Source organism: Aspergillus nomiae, assembly GCF_001204775.2.
Source record: "Aspergillus nomiae NRRL 13137 chromosome Unknown contig00543, whole genome shotgun sequence".
Classification (NCBI taxonomy): domain Eukaryota; kingdom Fungi; phylum Ascomycota; class Eurotiomycetes; order Eurotiales; family Aspergillaceae; genus Aspergillus; species Aspergillus nomiae.
The window spans coordinates 1,734-18,755 of NW_015378598.1; the positions used below are offsets into that span (position 1 = coordinate 1,734).

Below are 17,022 nucleotides of genomic sequence, written 5' to 3' on the forward strand. Positions count from 1 at the left end.
TCCCTCGTTGATGAGGTCAGTAGCAGATGAAATTCTTCTACAAGTATCACGTGATACAAAACGGTGATTCACGCCGAAACCAGCATCGGAAGTATGGTCAATAGACATAAAAAGAATGCGAATCCACTTTTCGACCAAAAGGTGGCACAAAGGTGAAGATTCTGTACTCAACTCTTTAAGCAGAGACAAATGGCTTAAACTTCTCGTGATGTAAGGTTCCCACAGACAATTGGAGAACCCGAGTATGAACAGGCACTAAGAGACCTTGCGCCGTAGAATTCCCGCTGGTAGAAAGAAGCAGGAGTACATCGGAAGTGTGTAGTGTGTTGATGTCAGCGCCCAGTTGGTGGTGCGGGTGGGTTGCGTTGGGTCGTTGCGTTGCTGCGTGGGTTCACGGGCAGCCACTCCCTCACTCAATCTTCTCCCCACCACAAACCACCACCACCAGACGGTACTTTCCAATACCGCCCTCACCTCAATCCAAACACCTTACCTCCTCCCATCATCCATCCCGTCTTTGCAACATCTCCCCCCACACTTTCTTTCTCAACTACCCTTCCCTTTTGACAAAGGTGGTTAGTTTGTGGTTGTGGCTGTGGCGGTTGCTTTATCGGTGCCCTTTCTTCGCTTTTTGCAGAGAAGATCAACAACCACGAAAATCAATTAGAGACGGTGCAGAGAAGAAAAGGACTGCAAAATCCTTCCCATCGTTCCCCGCCCTTCTGGTTTCGTCAGCACAGGCTGTCAATCCTTTGTCTTCTTCAGCCTGCAACTCACTAAAATCGATCTCTGCCTCAGCTCCGGCCTTGTCTGACGTTGCGGCCCTATCTGACACCACCCCATCCTCTCTTATCTCCACTCCTACATCGGAACTGGAGGTCACTTTGTTATCGTACTCACCTTCGATCCTCTTGGTCGCGGAAAGTTACATAGACGACGACTTGCGGAAAAGACTTGTTCCTTATCCTACCGTAACGACGCCAGTCTCTGGTGGCCCCGCTCTTTGATCCCGATCCACCCACTGCTCCACGAGTATTGTCTGTTGGCCAACTGCCCCAGAAAAGGGTGGTTTATTGAAAGAAAATGGTAGACAGGGATCCAGGTACACCTACCTGGAAGTTCACACAGTGAGTTTAGCCCCTCCGACTCCCCTGCTGCGGTTGTTGGGAGGCTGTCCCGCCGATGATGTAACCATCCTTCCCGCTGGTCTCTCTGCCACAAGGATCCGGAAGGCCTTTCCAGTCGCAGTGGTCAGCCTCTCCGAGGTTGTAGGGAAGTGCTAATTGGCTTTAATAGATGCTTTGGTGATAAGGGCGACGTGGAAGATATTACAGAAGGTATGCATAGCACCTTCAACGCATAGAGTTGGATATACCGAAACATCGCCTTCATGCTAGCGGGTCTCAGTTTATAGTTGCTAACACGGCTTGACCCTCTAGCGGACATTATTTCTACTGTCGAGTTCGATCATACCGGAAACTATCTTGCTACAGGAGATAAGGGTGGGAGAGTAGTATTGTTTGAGCGGAATGAGACGGTACAAACTTTCCTGCAATATTACTCTCCACAGGTAGAAGGTCCTAACCGATTGCCTAGAAAAAAACATGCGAGTATAAATTTCACACCGAGTTCCAGTCCCACGAGCCAGAATTCGACTATCTCAAATCACTAGAGATCGAGGAGAAGATCAACAAGATTAAGTGGTGCAGACGATCAAACTCGTCTCATTTTCTTCTCTCGACAAATGACAAAACGATAAAACTCTGGAAGGTGTTCGACAAGTCGTTGAAGGTCGTTGCAGAAAATAACCTCTCGACTGAGCTTACGCCCGCAGGCGTTGGGGGTGGAGGGGCGCCTCGCGCCCCTCGTTTGTCTTTCAAGGATCCATCAATGTTGAAGCTTCCCAGGATGACACACCATGATACCGTTGTGGCAGCCGTGCCTCGAAGGACGTATGCAAATGCACACGCATACCACATAAACAGCATCTCCGTCAACAGCGACGGGGAAACCTTTATTAGTAGTGATGACCTCCGAATCAATTTGTGGAACCTTAATATTCAAGACCAGAGCTTCAACATTGTCGACATTAAACCCGCAAACATGGAGGAGCTGACGGAAGTTATTACGGCTGCGGAATTCCACCCGACCAGCTGCAATTGGTTTATGTACGCCAGCTCGAAAGGCACAATCAAGCTTGCCGACATGCGACAGCGGGCCCTGTGTGATGAACACCATAAACGTAGGTGTCTGATAATATTGTGCTTGAAGCCCGGACCGGACTAACTGTATTCTTTGCTGTGCAGTTTTCGAACAAGAGGAGGATGCCTCCTCCCGCTCATTCTTCTCCGAGATTATCTCTTCGATTTCCGACGTACGGTTTTCGCATGATGGTCGCTATATTGTGTCGAGGGACTACCTCACTGTTAAAATCTGGGATGTCAACATGGAGCGCCAACCAGTGAAGACAATTCCTATCCACGAACATTTGCGGCCACGCCTGTGTGACACTTATGAGAATGACAGTATCTTCGATAAGTTCGAAGTGGTCTTCTCGGGAGACGCAGAGAATGTCATGACTGGAAGTTACAACAACAACTTTATGATCTACCCTACCGATCCTGCCAAGGAGACCGAGATTGTGCTACAGGCGGATAAATCGGCGTTCAAAGCAAAGAAGGTTGGAGTGCCAACGCCGATGAACAAGGGTGCCAATGGCAAGAAGGGAAATACCCGAGCTGGAAGCCCTGGTGGTCCTGGCAGCCGGATGAAGAAGGAGACCGATGCAGATCAGATCGACTTTAACAAGAAGATCTTACACATGAGCTGGCATCCTTATGAGGATAGTATTGCTATTGCTGCTACTAACAATGTAAGTGGCTTCTGTACCGTATTAATGTCCCATCGCTGTCTATATGCTGACGTTGTTGAACCTAAAAGCTTTTTGTTTTCTCTGCATTGTAAGTACGCTACAGGATGGTTCATATTCATAAGTGGACAGGATGTCAATTTCGGGCAAAACATGCATGAAACAAAGTATAAAACAGAAAAGAGGATACTAGCAGCAGCATCCGCAGTACCAAAATTTAAGTTGCCAGTTCAGGTTCAGATTTTCCTTCTACCCTTTTCCATCCCTTTGCTGAATTTTGGCCGTGCATTGGCCGCCGCGAGCCAACCCAACCTATCCTCTAACTCTCCACCACTTTAACGCTCTGACGATGTGTCCGTTTCATTCTTTCAATTCGCAGTGGGACTTGGTGATTCTTTGATGATTCATTTGGGGGCGTTATAATGGGATGTCATAGAGAAAGACGTGGAGCCCCAACGGGCATCCTTTCCGTTTCTTGCCCAGTTCTGTCTACCTATTGAACAGTCATGGGTGCAACACACTCATCCGGTGACGAGGAGCAAAGGACCCTCGCCCTAATCATATTGCCGATCCGGCTAATTCTGGAATTGGCTACTGCTAGAGCAGGACAATTTGATGGTTTGGCTTGAATTGGGTTCGGTGTCTAGATACCTAGGGTTACCGAGTAGATAATGAATCTATGGGTTTTGAAACAACGCTGTCCGTTGGGTCTACTTGTGGGTATGATTGACCTCCTTCAGACGAAAGCTGTGACTGCTTTGAAGATCCACCCGCGATGCTAGGTCGTGCGTGCACCGATTGATAAGGAATAGAAAATGGAATGTCTAAAACAGTTCAAACGGCCTTAGAGAAGGAACAATGCCTTGGACTTTGTAGTAGACAGTTAGCGACGGTCATTTGATTGAGCAGTGGACGTCTGGCACGACCGAAGTTGCTGGATCCAGACTACATGTGGCCGGATCTATCAGTCAATGACGTCGGAGGTTTAAGGCTCGAAGGCTTGAAAAGACAGTCCCTGGCACTGCTGATCCCGCCTTTGCGTGAGCCAATCAACAGTCTGTCACGCTGTGAATGCAAACTACGGAAAAAGGATGGTGCGGAAGAGAGGCACTATAGATTAAAAGGGGTTAGCGTAGTCAAAGTCCCTCTCCGCCTTCTCTCTGGCAGGAGCCGTGATCGGTCGCGCGCAAACCATCATTTCCAATCAAGTCTGCCGCTTGCTGGCTTGAACAGTCTCTTTTACCTCCTTATTCCCTCTGTTTGCCTCCTGGTATAGGTCCTTTGGGTCTTGTACTTGTTATTACTTTATCTGTGTTGTGCTTGTGTGGTTGACACAGTCTCCAACACAGTGATGTTGCTGTGAAATGACTTGGAGAAAGAGTACTCAACCGTGCGAAAAGAAATAACAGATTAAGAGCTTAGGCTGAAGTTATCAGCGGCCCCACAACTCACTTTCAGACTTATACTTTATTGTTGGTTAGATATAAAGTCAGAGACTATTTCTAGCGATCTATTCATGCACAGATCATGAACTCCTCTGGGAATGATAACTGGCACCCCGGCGGCCTGCCATCGCACCCGGGGATGGATCAGATGAGCCAACAACCTCGCCCCCTAGGCTCTTTCAGGTGAGTGGTCTCAGACAGATCCCATGAGCGATCTTGAGGTTTGTACTCCGGAAATGGAACGTACTGATTCGGCTGTGTCCCTGTATAGTCAGAACCCACCGCCTCAACAAGGCCCATCGTCGCAGCCTGCCGGACCCGTTCTTCCACCAGCTGGTTAGGATCCCCCTTCCATGCCGCATTCCCATAATGCTTGCAGTGTGTATTGGTTTATTGACTTACTTTGTCTGCTGCGCCAGGCCCCTATCATCCGGCGAGCCAACCGGCAGGGCACTCACTTCCTGGGCTGGCAGAGTTGAGCCAGGGCCATGCCGGCCCACATCAACCTCCTGCCTATGGACAGCACCCTTCTGCTCCCTCCCATAGTGCAGGACACTCGCTACCAGGTATCGGCCAAGCGATGCAACATCCTTCTCCTCAGTCCATTAATAGAGAACGTGAGCTAGACTCGAGAGAGCGCGAATTGATCGAAAGACAGCGTCAGGAAGAGATGGCCCACAGAGAGCGTGAACAGCGTGAGCGTGAACAACTTGAGCGACAGCAGCTAGAGCGACAGCGGGAGCAGCAGCACCACCCGGTGCAAAGTCATACGGGGTCGATCCCTTTGCATCAGCCTGTAGCGTCGAAGGTACCGAACTCCATACACGGCCCCAATGGTCTTTTGTCCAACCTGGGTTCGAATCCATCCAATGGTCCCCAAGGGTCTATGCAGTCGTCTGGCGCTCCCGGTGCCATGTATGGCCCGCAAATTCAACATGGAGAGGGAACTCCCAGGTCATACATGCAGCACCCTGCTGGGCCACCAGGACAGCCCATGATGGGATTCAACGGATCTGGGCCTCAGATTCCAGGGAACGTTGCTGCGCTTGCCCAGGGTCAACAGCCGATCTTAAACGTGAGCCTCCTTTGCTTATATCGATATTCAGCTTGTCATACCTAGACGCGCAGATTAACTTACTCATTTTTAGGATGCACTCAGCTACTTGGATCAGGTTAAGGTGCGATTCGTTGATCAGCCAGATGTATATAACCGTTTCCTTGACATAATGAAAGATTTCAAAAGTCAAGCGTGAGTATTAGTCATCCAAGTGTATTCACTGAATGTGTCTCACTAACGGTGACTGAAATAGCATCGATACACCTGGAGTCATTCAACGTGTCTCTACTCTCTTTAACGGTCACCCTGCTCTCATTCAGGGCTTTAATACCTTCCTGCCACCTGGTTATAGAATCGAATGTGGGACAGATGACAACCCAGACGTCATCAGAGTGACCACCCCCTCTGGTACGAACACTATCAGCATGCCCCCGCGCCCACGCCACTCGATGGATTCATCTGGCGACTTGGGTCCCTCTGGTGGGATGGCTCCTCATAATCGGCCCGAGTTCTTTGACCAATCTCGATCTGGCTGGCAGCAACATCAGCCCCAGCAGCAACAAAGCAACCTTCCTGGCTCCTACTCTCCCGGATCTCGCATGATGGGTCCAGGTATGTTCGGGCAGCAAGGTGGACAGGGTCAACCTCAAGACCATCACTTCGACTACCCCACACAACAGGAGCAGCAGGCAGCGGCGGGTGCAGCAGCCATGGCTCATGGACAGGACCAGCGGGGTGTGTCGCAGCTTCAGGGTGCAGCTTCTGCTGCCTCCGCGGGTCTAGGCCGCCCTTCCCTTATGCAGGTGTCCCCCGCTTCAGGACAAGGCCCTAGCTTAACGCAACCTATGAGCAGTCTGGCTGGTGTCGGCTCAAATATGCTTCAGGGCTCGTCGCAGGCTGATCTGAAGCGTGGACCTGTGGAGTTCAACCACGCAATCAGCTATGTCAACAAGATCAAGGTTAGTCTTCTGGTTCCTACCCACCCCGCTTACCCTTCGCCTTGGTGTCGTTATTTACCCTTCAAATAGAACCGCTTCGCGAGTGCCCCTGAAATATACAAACAATTCCTTGAGATCTTACAGACATACCAGCGCGAGTCAAAGCCTATCCAGGATGTCTACGCTCAAGTGACTCAGTTGTTCAATACCGCGCCGGATTTATTGGAAGACTTTAAGCAATTTCTGCCTGAATCTGCTGCTCATGCGAAGCAACAGGCCGCTGCGCGTCAGGCAGAGGAGGCGGCTCCCATGAGCAATGTGCGTGGAGAGCCCGGTTATCCCAGCGCTAACGCTCTTCCATCTCAAACCCCCAACCGTGATGTCAAAATGCCACCTCTTGGCCAGTTCAATGTTAAGGACTCTGGTAAAGAAGGGAAGAAGCGCCGACCAGGACCTGGAGCTCCATCGACGCTGGGACCATCACTCTCTGGGCCTTCTGCAGGTGTTGATGCTGCACGAATGGGTGATGTTCAGGGGGGCCGACCACCAACCCTCCAGCCTGGCAATGCCAACAAGAGAGCCAAGGTTCACCATACAAAGCCGACCCAAGCAGAAGCGCCGGCAGTTTCGCCAACTCTTGTTCCTGCACTGCCCGAGCCGATTCAACCGACGTTCTCGCTTACACCGACCCAAGAGGAATTCGCATTCTTCGATCGTGTTAAGAAATACATTGGCAACAAGCAGACATTCAGCGAGTTTCTCAAACTTTGTAATCTCTACTCAACTGATCTCATTGACCGGCATGTGCTTGTAAAACGGGCGGCTGGGTACATTGGCTCTAACCCCGAACTCATGGCGTGGTTCAAACGGTTTATGCACGTTGAAGAGCCTGAAGACAAGATTGTCGAGTCCAAGCCAAAGCAAGAGCCCGGACTAGTCAATCTTTCCCATTGCCGCTCTTTGGGACCTAGCTATCGCCTTCTTCCGAAGCGGGAGCGTCAGAAGCCTTGCAGCGGCCGTGACCAGTTGTGCTATAGTGTTTTGAACGATGAATGGGCTTCTCATCCCACTTGGGCATCTGAAGATTCTGGTTTCGTGGCCCACCGGAAGAATCAGTATGAAGATGCACTACACCGTATCGAAGAAGACAGACATGACTATGACCATCACATTGAGGCCTGCACTCGCACTATCCAGCTGATTGAGCCCATTGTCCAGCAGTTCCTCGTTATGTCCGAAGCGGAGAGGACCGCTTTCAAGCTTCCTCCTGGCCTCGGTGGCCAGAGCGAGGCGATCTACCAACGCGTGATCAAGAAGATATACGACAGACAGCTTGGTGACAAGATTATCCGCGAGATGTTTGAGAGACCCTGCCATGTCCTACCCATCGTGTTGTTTCGCCTGAAGCAAAAATGCGAGGAGTGGAAAGCTAGTCAGCGTGAATGGGATAAGATTTGGCGCGAGCAGATGCAGAAGGCCTATTGGCGGAGCCTTGACCATCAAGCTATTGCTAGCAAGGGAACGGACAAGAAACTATTTGTGGCGAAACACATTCAAAATGAAATTCAAAACAAGTTTGAGGAGAGCAGAAATCTGCGCAAGAGCGGGTTCCAGGTCCCCAGACACCAGTTTGAGCTCCCCTTTGATGATCCGGCAGTCTTAATTGACGCCACTCACTTGCTTCTGACATTCATCGACCGCAACTCTGCTGGGTTCGGTGCCGACCCCCAGAAGGTTATGACATTTATCAAGGACTTTATCCCGGTATTTTTTGGCATGGATCGTGATACCTTCCACGTGTACATGAACGGGCTTTCCACGGGAACCTCTCCTACCGATGAGGCTGATGATGAGAGTTTGGTTGCGGAAGAGTCTTCGACTCCTCGTAGTCGCAAGGGCCTTAATGGAAAGAAGATGGACCTTTTGCGCGACGTTCTGGAGCGTCGCAGCGAGAAGGTCAATCGGACAGAGAAAGAAGGAAGTAGAAGCAATCCTGCCAGCCGTGATGGCACTCCAGATGCAGCTCTAGTCCCATCGACACCTGTTCCCGACCCTACCGAGACTTTCGACGTGGCCGAACTGAAGTGGATGGAGCACCCCGGCCAGGACAATTTCAATTTGGCACGGGAATACACCCTCAATGAGTCATATGAGAAGAAACAGCATCACTTGTACGCCAATTTGAATATCTATTGCTTCTTCCGCACGTTTGAGATTCTCTATACGCGCTTGCTTCGCATCAAATTACACGAAAAGGATGCTCATGAGGATGTGCGCCGCGCCCTTATGGCCAAACCTGCTCAGGAACTTGGTCTTATCGACAAGGTCCCTACTGATTTCTTCTATGACTGCGATCCGAAAGCGAACTTGTACCATCAGATTGTCCGCATGTGCGAAGAAGTCATCAAAGGAGACATGGAGTCCTCCCACTTGGAGGAGACTCTCCGCCGCTATTACTTACGAAGTGGCTATCAGCTGTACAACCTGGAGAAGATGTTCGCTGGTATCTCAAAGTTTGCTGGTGCCATCTTCAACGGCGACTCGAAAGACCGCAGCTCTGATATCATCAACATTTTCTTCAAGGAGCGGGACAGGGATGAAACTACGCACAACCAGGAGATTCAATATCGCAAACAAGTTGAAAGGCTGGTTAAGGACGGCGACATCTACCGCATTAGTTACGTAAGTTCGCTGATTAGTTTGAATGATCTATCGAAATTGTCTCTAACAGATTGCCCTTTATAGCATCCGAATACCAAGAAGACTACGGTGCAACTGTTGACCCCCGAGGACGCTACCTTGGAGAATGAGGAATTGAGTCAGGAAGCGCGGTGGTCGTACTACGTCTCCGCTTATACCATGCGCGACCCAACAGAAGGCGTGCCTTTCTCTCAGTTGCGCATGCCATTCCTCAAGCGAAACCTACCACCTAAGCTCGAACAGGAAGAAGAATACAATCGTTATTATCGCCCCCTTGTGCACCAGGATGGCCTCATCATCCGAATCTGCGCCAACAGTTACCATATTTTATATGAGCCCGGTAGCTACGATTGGTGGTGGCGTCCGACCGCTTCCCCGGATGAGTCGGCCGAGGAAATTGTCAAGGAAGCGGCGGCGATCAAGGAAAAGCGTCGCGATCGGTTCACTGAGCGATTCGTCAATAACCCCATGTGGGCGCACGGTCTTAGCAAGGATCAGGTGGACGAGATGAATCAGCGTTTCCGTTCGTGGGTCAAGGGCACCGATCCTGAGAATAGTGCCCCTGCTCCGGAGGCGCCCAGCTCGGATAAGAAGGACGACAAAGAAGATACGGACATGGCTGACGCTGAACAGAACGCTTCTGATTCTAACAAGGAGGAGTAATTGAGAACCCCGTGCGTCCTCCTGGTTGGAGAGGGACGTTCGAAATAAAGACAGATGGCCTATGTAGGATGGAGTATCTCCTGACATGAATGAATCTTTGCACATGAAACCATATCCAGATATCCCTCGCGTCGGTATGGGAAGGAGTCAAGGACAAGATTTCTCTTTCCCGTTCTCACGTTTTCTTCCACGAGCCGTGTTTTATCAATTCTGTTTTCTATACTTTTTTTTATTTGTTCGAGGGTAGTGGATCTGATACCTGCATGACCAGCGAATATGTTCAATGGCTTACACGAATGGGTTTGTCGCTTCTGGGATCTCGGCTAGAGTGGTCCTTCGCTTGCCGGGGAAACGCAGTCTGGGGCAGACAGGCACTGGGGTTCGCCCTCGTTGCAGCGGCTCCCCGGCTTTCATGGACCCACGGACGAGATCTCTTCTGGATTGGTGTAAGGGATTAGGGATGGATCACATATGGGTTGCTATTCACTTTGTACTTTCTCTGTACTTTACTTAGGGAGATCTGGTTGATCAATGATTATGGCTTATTGAAATCCTCTTTACGGAGTACACCATGCTCCTTCATTTCAATATGATTTTTCTGTATTTATGCCAAGACACGTGACTCTAGGGAGGTAATAATCTTTCCTAAAACAGTAAGCTCAAAAATTAAGCGAAGACGGTGAAGGAATCGACCAATAGAAGTGCCCCTCGTGAGTTGCAAGCCGAATCTCTGGCTACTTATCCTTGCAACTCACAGGGTTTCTCAGGTAATGCCGAGTTTCAGGTACCTGCAGCAACAAACCCCCGACGGATGTACGGACCATCTCCGGATCCAAGTTACCATTAGTAGTCTATAAGTAGCCGTGTGATGGATATTTGTCTCGGCATCGGTTGATCATGGCCAATGATGCCTACGGACGAAAGCTCCGTGTGGCCGAAGACTGATAACCGATACAGGCCGAGACTGGGCCGATGGGGCCAGACCGGACGAGACTCGGGATCAGCATGGGGATGTTGTTTAGAGGTATGATCATTGGGATGGATATAGAGCAGAGAACACTTTATGTACGCTCAATAGGACTACTCTTTTGCGATGAAAGATACTTTTGCAGCAGGAATCTTATCAAGGGTCAACCCGAGCAGGAGATGAGTGCTTGATATCAAGATGACGTCGGGCACATGGAAGGATAAGAGAGCCGAGAATATGCCGAAGTGACGTCAACAGTAAAGCTTCGACTGAAACTATTTCCACTCCGTGCTCGAAAAGGAGAAAAAAAAAAAAAAAAGACAAAGGAATAATTGTGTCTGATCAGTGTAGTTTCATCTATTCAAATCACTTGAATATATGAATCATACAGGTTTACGTGTTTCTGAAACCATCTCAGACTGTTCTTGTCTCGACGGTGCCGCCAACTGTACAGCTCTTCTAGGAGGAGATAGCGAATATCTATGAGAGAGGTCCTCGTTAATAAAAATCTAATTCTGGACTAAGGGCGCAAGAAATGCCCAATAAGACCGGCGCAAATCTAATCCTTCCACGTAAAGCAATCTTACTAGCAGTAATTAAAGGATTCCATTTGGAAAGAATTCAATACCTGTCATCCATTGTGCCGGGGTTCATCCTCTCCACTTTGGGGTGTTTGTGGCGGGGGGGTTTGAGTTCCTGTACCATATTTCTATCCCCAAAGCTTCCCATCCGCGTGCTTCCTCTTTTTAAATTCTTCTTCTTTTCTCCATTCCCTCCCTTCCTCTCCTCTCCACTCCTCCTTGGTTTCCTTTCCTACCTTCTCCTTCTCCAGCACATACACACAATGTCTGCTTCTGCCCTTCTAAGAAGCCGTGTCAGGCGGCCTTCCTACCTCAAGAAGCTGGCTAAGGCAGAGGACCTGATCGAGTTTTTCCCTCATGGCTCTTACATCGGCTGGTCCGGGTTTACGGGTGTTGGATACCCCAAGTAGGTCAACATTCTTTACCATAGTGAATCCTATTGGGCTAACAGTCTATCTTCTACCACCAGGAAAGTCCCAACGGCGCTGGCCGACCATGTCGAGAAGAATGGACTCGAAGGAAAGCTGCAGTACACCCTGTTTGTCGGTGCTTCATCTGGTGCAGAGACGGAGAATCGCTGGGCTAGACTGAATATGATCGAGCGTCGGAGCCCTCACCAGGTTGGCAAGGAGATTGCCAAGGGCATCAACAACGGACAGATTAAATTCTTCGATAAGCATCTGAGCATGTTCCCTTCAGATCTGGTTTATGTAGGTTGCTCCCAAAAGTATTTCACCATGGATGAGACGTTTTAACACTAGTTTTAGGGCTGGTACACAATGAACAAGCCTAAGAACAGGCTGGATGTCGCTGTCATTGAGGCATCCGCCATCACCGAGGATGGTGGTATCATCCCGGGTGCTTCCGTCGGTGCTTCCCCGGAATTGGTTCAAATGGCCGATAAGGTCATCATCGAAGTGAACACCGCCAGCCCTTCATTCGAGGGTCTCCATGATATCACCATGTCTGATCTTCCTCCGAACCGCAAGCCTTATCTCATCATGCAGCCCGAGGACCGTATCGGAACTCCCCACATCCCGGTTGACCCCGAGAAGGTTGTTGCCATCGTCGAGTCGGATTACCCCGACCAGACTCAGCCCAACGCCCCAGAGGACGCGTCTTCGCAGGCCATTGCGAGCAACCTGATTGAATTCCTGAAGCACGAGGTCAACCATGGCCGCCTGCCCCAGAACCTATTGCCGATCCAGTCTGGCATTGGAAACATTGCCAACGCTGTCATTGGTGGCTTGAGTAAGGGCGGTGCTGATTTTACCAACCTGAAGGTCTGGACCGAGGTGCTGCAGGATTCTTTCCTGGACTTGTTCGATAGCGGCAACCTGGACTTCGCCACGGCGACTTCAATCCGTTTCTCTCCCGACGGATTCAAGCGTTTCTACGACAACTGGGAGCGCTATGCCGGCAAGCTCCTCCTCCGCTCTCAGCAGGTTTCCAACTCCCCCGAGATCATCCGTCGTTTGGGCTGCATTGGCATGAACACCCCCGTTGAGGTGGATATTTATGCTCACGCCAACAGCACCTGTGTCATGGGCTCCCGCATGCTGAACGGTCTTGGTGGCTCCGCCGATTTCCTCCGCAACTCGAAGTACAGTATCATGCACACTCCCAGTACCCGCCCTAGCAAGGTTGATCCTACCGGTGTCAGCTGTATTGTGCCTTTCTGCACACACATTGACCAGACTGAGCACGATCTGGACGTCGTCGTTACTGAACAGGTAAGCTTTTTTCCATTCGCATTGTGCATCGTATCTTGCAATACTAACGTCCGTAGGGTCTTGCCGACGTGCGTGGTCTGTCTCCTCGCGAGCGTGCTCGTGTCATCATCAACAAGTGCTCTCACCCCGACTACAAGCCAATCCTCACGGACTACCTCGACCGGGCCGAGTTTGAGTGCCTGAAGAAGGGCATGGGCCACGAGCCTCACCTGCTCTTCCAGGCCTTCAAGATGCACCAGAACCTGGCTGAGAAGGGAACCATGAAGATCAACGGCTGGGACTAAACCAGTTGCATCTCACTCTATTTGAACAATAAAACATTCGATGGATAAAAGCATAGATGGATACACTATGTATTAAGATCTATTTTTGATATGCTTGGGTTGGCGAAGGGTTCATGGGGTCCGGAGTCTGATGTGTATGTTCAATATCGTTGTTTTTAAGCACAGTATATAATGAATTCGATACGCAATAGCTTAATAATTTTCGTTCATGTATGTACCAGTGCATCGTCCCTGGCTTTAAGGCTTCTCGGGCTTTACGGCCGGAGATAACTTTTAACAGAGCTGCCAAACTGGAGTTGCTTAGAAAGCAGTGGGAGATCGTTTGCATGCAGGCGGAGATAAGGCCTCCCACGGAAATAGCAATGTACAATATCTAACTATACGAGACCGATGACAAATATGTCCATGGCTACATCAATACAAAAGGCTATAAAGGTGGATATATCCTTGTCGACTAAAATGACAAACCAATAATATCCAGATCTCCCTACAAAGAGCAACCTCAAACCCATCTCTACCGACCCGAAGTCTATACAAACCACCATGAGCACCCATATCTCCAGCAACAAACTCGCCAACACCCGTGTTCTCATCGTAGGAGGCACATCCGGGATTGGCTTCGCCGTGGCCCAGGTGGCCCTCGAGCACGGTGCCTCCATCATCGTCGCCAGCTCCAAATCCGACAAAGTCAACTCCGCCATCACCCGTCTGAAATCCTTCTACCCCGACGAGGAGCACACAAATCGCATCGCCGGCACCGTCTGCAACCTTGCTGACCGCGAAACCCTCGAAGCCAACGTCGTAAACCTCTACAACTTCGCCACAGTCCCCGATACCTTCCCGAACGCACAGGGAACCCAAACCACGGACGGCAAAGTCCTCCTTGACCATGTGGTGATGACCGCCGGGGATGCTCTCAGCCTCCGCAACCCCACCGACCCAACCTTCGATGTCCCCTACATCGAGTCTTCGGGCACCGTCCGCTTCATCGGCTCACTCATCCTCGCCAAGCATGCCGCGACCTACGTGCGTCAGGCGCCATCGTCGTCGCTGACCTTCACCAGCGGCGTGCTGACCGCACGCCCGGCACCGGGGTGGACGCTGATGGCCGCTTCCGGGGCTGCTATCGAGGGTATGGCGCGCGGACTGGCGGTTGATCTGGCGCCTATTCGGGTGAACACGGTTGCGCCGGGGGCGGTGCTGACGGAGATCTTTGGCACTCTGGAGACGGATAATCTGGAGCAAATGGTGGAGATGTTCCGGAGTCAGACCCTTACCGGGGAGATTGGGAAGCCGGAGGATGTGGCGGAGGCGTACCTTTATCTTATGAAGGATCGGTTTGTGACGGGGGAGTTAATTGGGAGCAATGGGGGTAGGTTGTTGAAGTGATGATTTCGTTTTTGCCCTTCTTCCTTTTGTGAGTTGTTTTACGGATCTTGAGGTATATGGTATATATTCATTCCACTTTTTTTATATAAGCGGGGGATATAGATGATACATGGGCATAAAACGATGTCTATGAACAAGAATGAACATCTTAGGTTTTAATTTGTCAATGTTCAATAATGGTTCTACCCAGTGTAGTTTGATCATCTGATAGCATATTTCATTGTGAATTGAAAATATGGCCAGCGGACAGAGTATCGTTATTCATTGTATATTCTATTTTTGAAAGAACCAGTTCAGACGTTCAATTCCACTAAAAGGAAATAGATGGAGTACGCCAATGGGAATTGCTCCGAACTACTGTATATTTTCAGGGCTATGATGTCATTTCCATAAAAAAGATGCGAGCAACATCCGGAGTGGTGTTATAACACCCTTCTCCCCAACCTCAACTCATTCCAAGCCAAACCAAAAAATCAGAAAATATTTACACAATATCATTACTCCTGTAAAAGAAGATAAACTAATCAGAAAAAGTCAAATGGTAATGAATATTCCACGAACCACCCAATCCAACAATGAACCCTACCCAAAGTAGCCATGGATCATGCCACCCGACGCACCCTAAGGAAGCCAACCACACCACCCAAATATCATACCACACACTGCAATCCTTTTCCACCGCCCGCAACCAATAATCCCAAGCCCTATTGGACGCGCACCTACCAATATAACGAATCCTCCCGATATCATATGCCCAATTTACTTCTCAGGTTTCCATAGAAAGTATACCGCCAGGAACCCGGGGGCTTGGTTTTCAGCCGCGGTTGGTAAGGTGATGCCATTCGGATCCGGAACAGCGGTTGCGTTTGTGGTGCTGGGATGTGGCATCATGAATGGCGAGAGGTTTGGGTGATTGATGGATGTTGGACATGCGTGTTGGGTATATAAGGGCTTGGAACATGGATGGGCTTGGTATCTATTCCTCCTCATCATCAGAACAACATAACAAAGTGAGCCTTGAGATCTCACAGTGACTACTCTCTTGTCCATTGCACTGAAAACCTTCTGGGTTATTTGATCCTCTACCATCATCCACCGAATCTATCGGACAAAACCCACAAGACAACATGTCTAAAGCATCAACCGCCGCTCGCCTCCAAAACGACTTTGGTGCAGACCTTTGGGTCAAGAACCAGGCCCAGGCTCGCGTATGTCCATTCTAATCCCCCCCAATCTCCATTTATGGACTCCCATCAGAGCCTCCCAACAAATATTGACTCGATCTATAGCAAGCAACAGCCGGACGAGGTCTCTTTGCCGGCCTCCAAGACGTCAAGCACTACAACGTCGAAAACGGATGGGCGAAGCGCTCCGCCGCCAACGAACAGCCAGGCTTATAGGGCTTCTGTGGAGTAGGTTAGTATATCCTATTCCGGAATGGTAGTAGGTACAGTATACTACGCCGGAAACTCTCATCTCTCTCTTGAAATCTTCAAAATTCTCTATCTCTCCACTTCTCCTCAGCTCGTGTGGCTTGCGTCGCTAACGGTTGGCTTGTTTTAGAATCACCGGTCTTGGCTATCGGTCTCCTAATTAATGAGGATGTGGTGTTTTCAGATTGGATTGGAGTTCTATCGTGGATTTAAAGTGTTGGGTTTCTTTCATCGGTTTCGTTGCTTTCAACTAGCGTGATGCATTTATGAGATATTAATTTGATAACCATTGTTGTGTGCCATGATGGCTTTTGGTCGAGGTAATTTGTAGGTCTTGTTTACTTAGGATTAGGGTCGATTCAATACCCAGATGGCCCTAAGGGTGATTATCCCGCATTGGTCTATGCAGAGGGTACACCATGAGGATGTCTCGCCCGTTGCTCAGAGATACGCTCCATGATTTACCAATACAGTCGGGCATATATACACTTCTACCCTAAGATTTTAAATCGGCCACAACTACGAGATTTATCTATAAATTGCTTCTTAATTCCAACGAGGGAGCGAAAGAGAGAGGATTACAAAGAGATACCATACACTAATTCACCAGCCCTCTCAGCACACAGCAACATAAGCCACCTCAAGTAGTTCTTTTTCTCACTAAATCCAGCAGCCATGACCCGGATCATACACAACCGACTCACCGTTAAGTCCTCCTACTTCAAAGAAACTATCCTTCTTCACCCTGCAAAAGCGCACCTGCCCTGCGTCGAGCACTGTAACCCCAGCTCTCTTCATCTTCTCGTCCATCTATAGAATCAGATAAATGAAAAGAAAGGAGGAGGATCCCTCAAGGATTCCGGGGTACCTTTTGCTGGTTATGGATTATGTATTCGGTGGGCAAGTTTAGGGAGGTCTTTGGGTGGAGGGAGATGGGGGTTTGGAGGATGATCATGTTGTATT

The 17,022-nt window shown here is 49.7% G+C and overlaps 5 protein-coding genes across 5 annotated transcripts; all 5 read left to right on the forward strand.

Moving 5' to 3' along the window:
* Nucleotides 1-1,083: 1,083 nt before the first annotated feature.
* ANOM_010888 (protein phosphatase 2A regulatory subunit CDC55) lies at nt 1,084-3,564 on the forward strand (the record flags this gene model as incomplete). The annotated part of the gene is made up of 6 exons (XM_015556144.1): nt 1,084-1,127; nt 1,297-1,337; nt 1,440-1,537; nt 1,597-2,242; nt 2,307-2,872; nt 2,941-3,564. The coding sequence occupies 6 exons, from the start codon at nt 1,084-1,086 to the stop codon at nt 2,962-2,964; spliced, it is 1,419 nt and encodes a 472-aa protein (XP_015401691.1). The 3' UTR covers nt 2,965-3,564.
* Nucleotides 3,565-4,208: 644 nt separating this feature from the next.
* ANOM_010889 (transcriptional regulator SIN3) lies at nt 4,209-9,878 on the forward strand. Its single transcript, XM_015556145.1, has 7 exons — nt 4,209-4,497; nt 4,586-4,650; nt 4,734-5,389; nt 5,463-5,563; nt 5,625-6,330; nt 6,400-8,991; nt 9,055-9,878. Exons 1-7 carry the CDS (start codon nt 4,397-4,399, stop codon nt 9,670-9,672), a joined length of 4,839 nt encoding a protein of 1,612 aa, XP_015401692.1. The 5' UTR covers nt 4,209-4,396; the 3' UTR covers nt 9,673-9,878.
* Nucleotides 9,879-11,474: 1,596 nt separating this feature from the next.
* On the forward strand, nt 11,475-13,431 carry coaT (acetyl-CoA hydrolase ACH1). Its single transcript, XM_015556146.1, has 4 exons — nt 11,475-11,626; nt 11,690-11,930; nt 11,988-12,953; nt 13,010-13,431. The coding sequence occupies exons 1-4, from the start codon at nt 11,484-11,486 to the stop codon at nt 13,235-13,237; spliced, it is 1,578 nt and encodes a 525-aa protein (XP_015401689.1). The 5' UTR covers nt 11,475-11,483; the 3' UTR covers nt 13,238-13,431.
* A 349-nt stretch (nt 13,432-13,780) lies between these two features.
* ANOM_010891 (oxidoreductase, short chain dehydrogenase/reductase family) lies at nt 13,781-14,626 on the forward strand (the record flags this gene model as incomplete). Its single annotated transcript, XM_015556147.1, has 1 exon — nt 13,781-14,626. One exon carries the CDS (start codon nt 13,781-13,783, stop codon nt 14,624-14,626), a length of 846 nt encoding a protein of 281 aa, XP_015401688.1.
* A 1,127-nt stretch (nt 14,627-15,753) lies between these two features.
* On the forward strand, nt 15,754-16,026 carry ANOM_010892 (uncharacterized protein; the record flags this gene model as incomplete). The annotated part of the gene is made up of 2 exons (XM_015556148.1): nt 15,754-15,834; nt 15,916-16,026. The coding sequence occupies 2 exons, from the start codon at nt 15,754-15,756 to the stop codon at nt 16,024-16,026; spliced, it is 192 nt and encodes a 63-aa protein (XP_015401690.1).
* Between the last annotated feature and the right edge of the window lie 996 nt (nt 16,027-17,022).

Coding starts and splice junctions, on each gene's coding strand:
- ANOM_010889 (XM_015556145.1), top strand. CDS start 4,397: ATGAACTCCTCTGGGAATGATAACTGGCACCCCGGCGGCCTGCCATCG. Junction 4,651..4,733: donor ACCCGTTCTTCCACCAGCTG/GTTAGGATCCCC, acceptor CTGCTGCGCCAG/GCCCCTATCATCCGGCGAGC. Junction 8,992..9,054: donor ACATCTACCGCATTAGTTAC/GTAAGTTCGCTG, acceptor TGCCCTTTATAG/CATCCGAATACCAAGAAGAC.
- coaT (XM_015556146.1), top strand. CDS start 11,484: ATGTCTGCTTCTGCCCTTCTAAGAAGCCGTGTCAGGCGGCCTTCCTAC. Junction 11,627..11,689: donor ACGGGTGTTGGATACCCCAA/GTAGGTCAACAT, acceptor TTCTACCACCAG/GAAAGTCCCAACGGCGCTGG. Junction 12,954..13,009: donor ACGTCGTCGTTACTGAACAG/GTAAGCTTTTTT, acceptor TAACGTCCGTAG/GGTCTTGCCGACGTGCGTGG.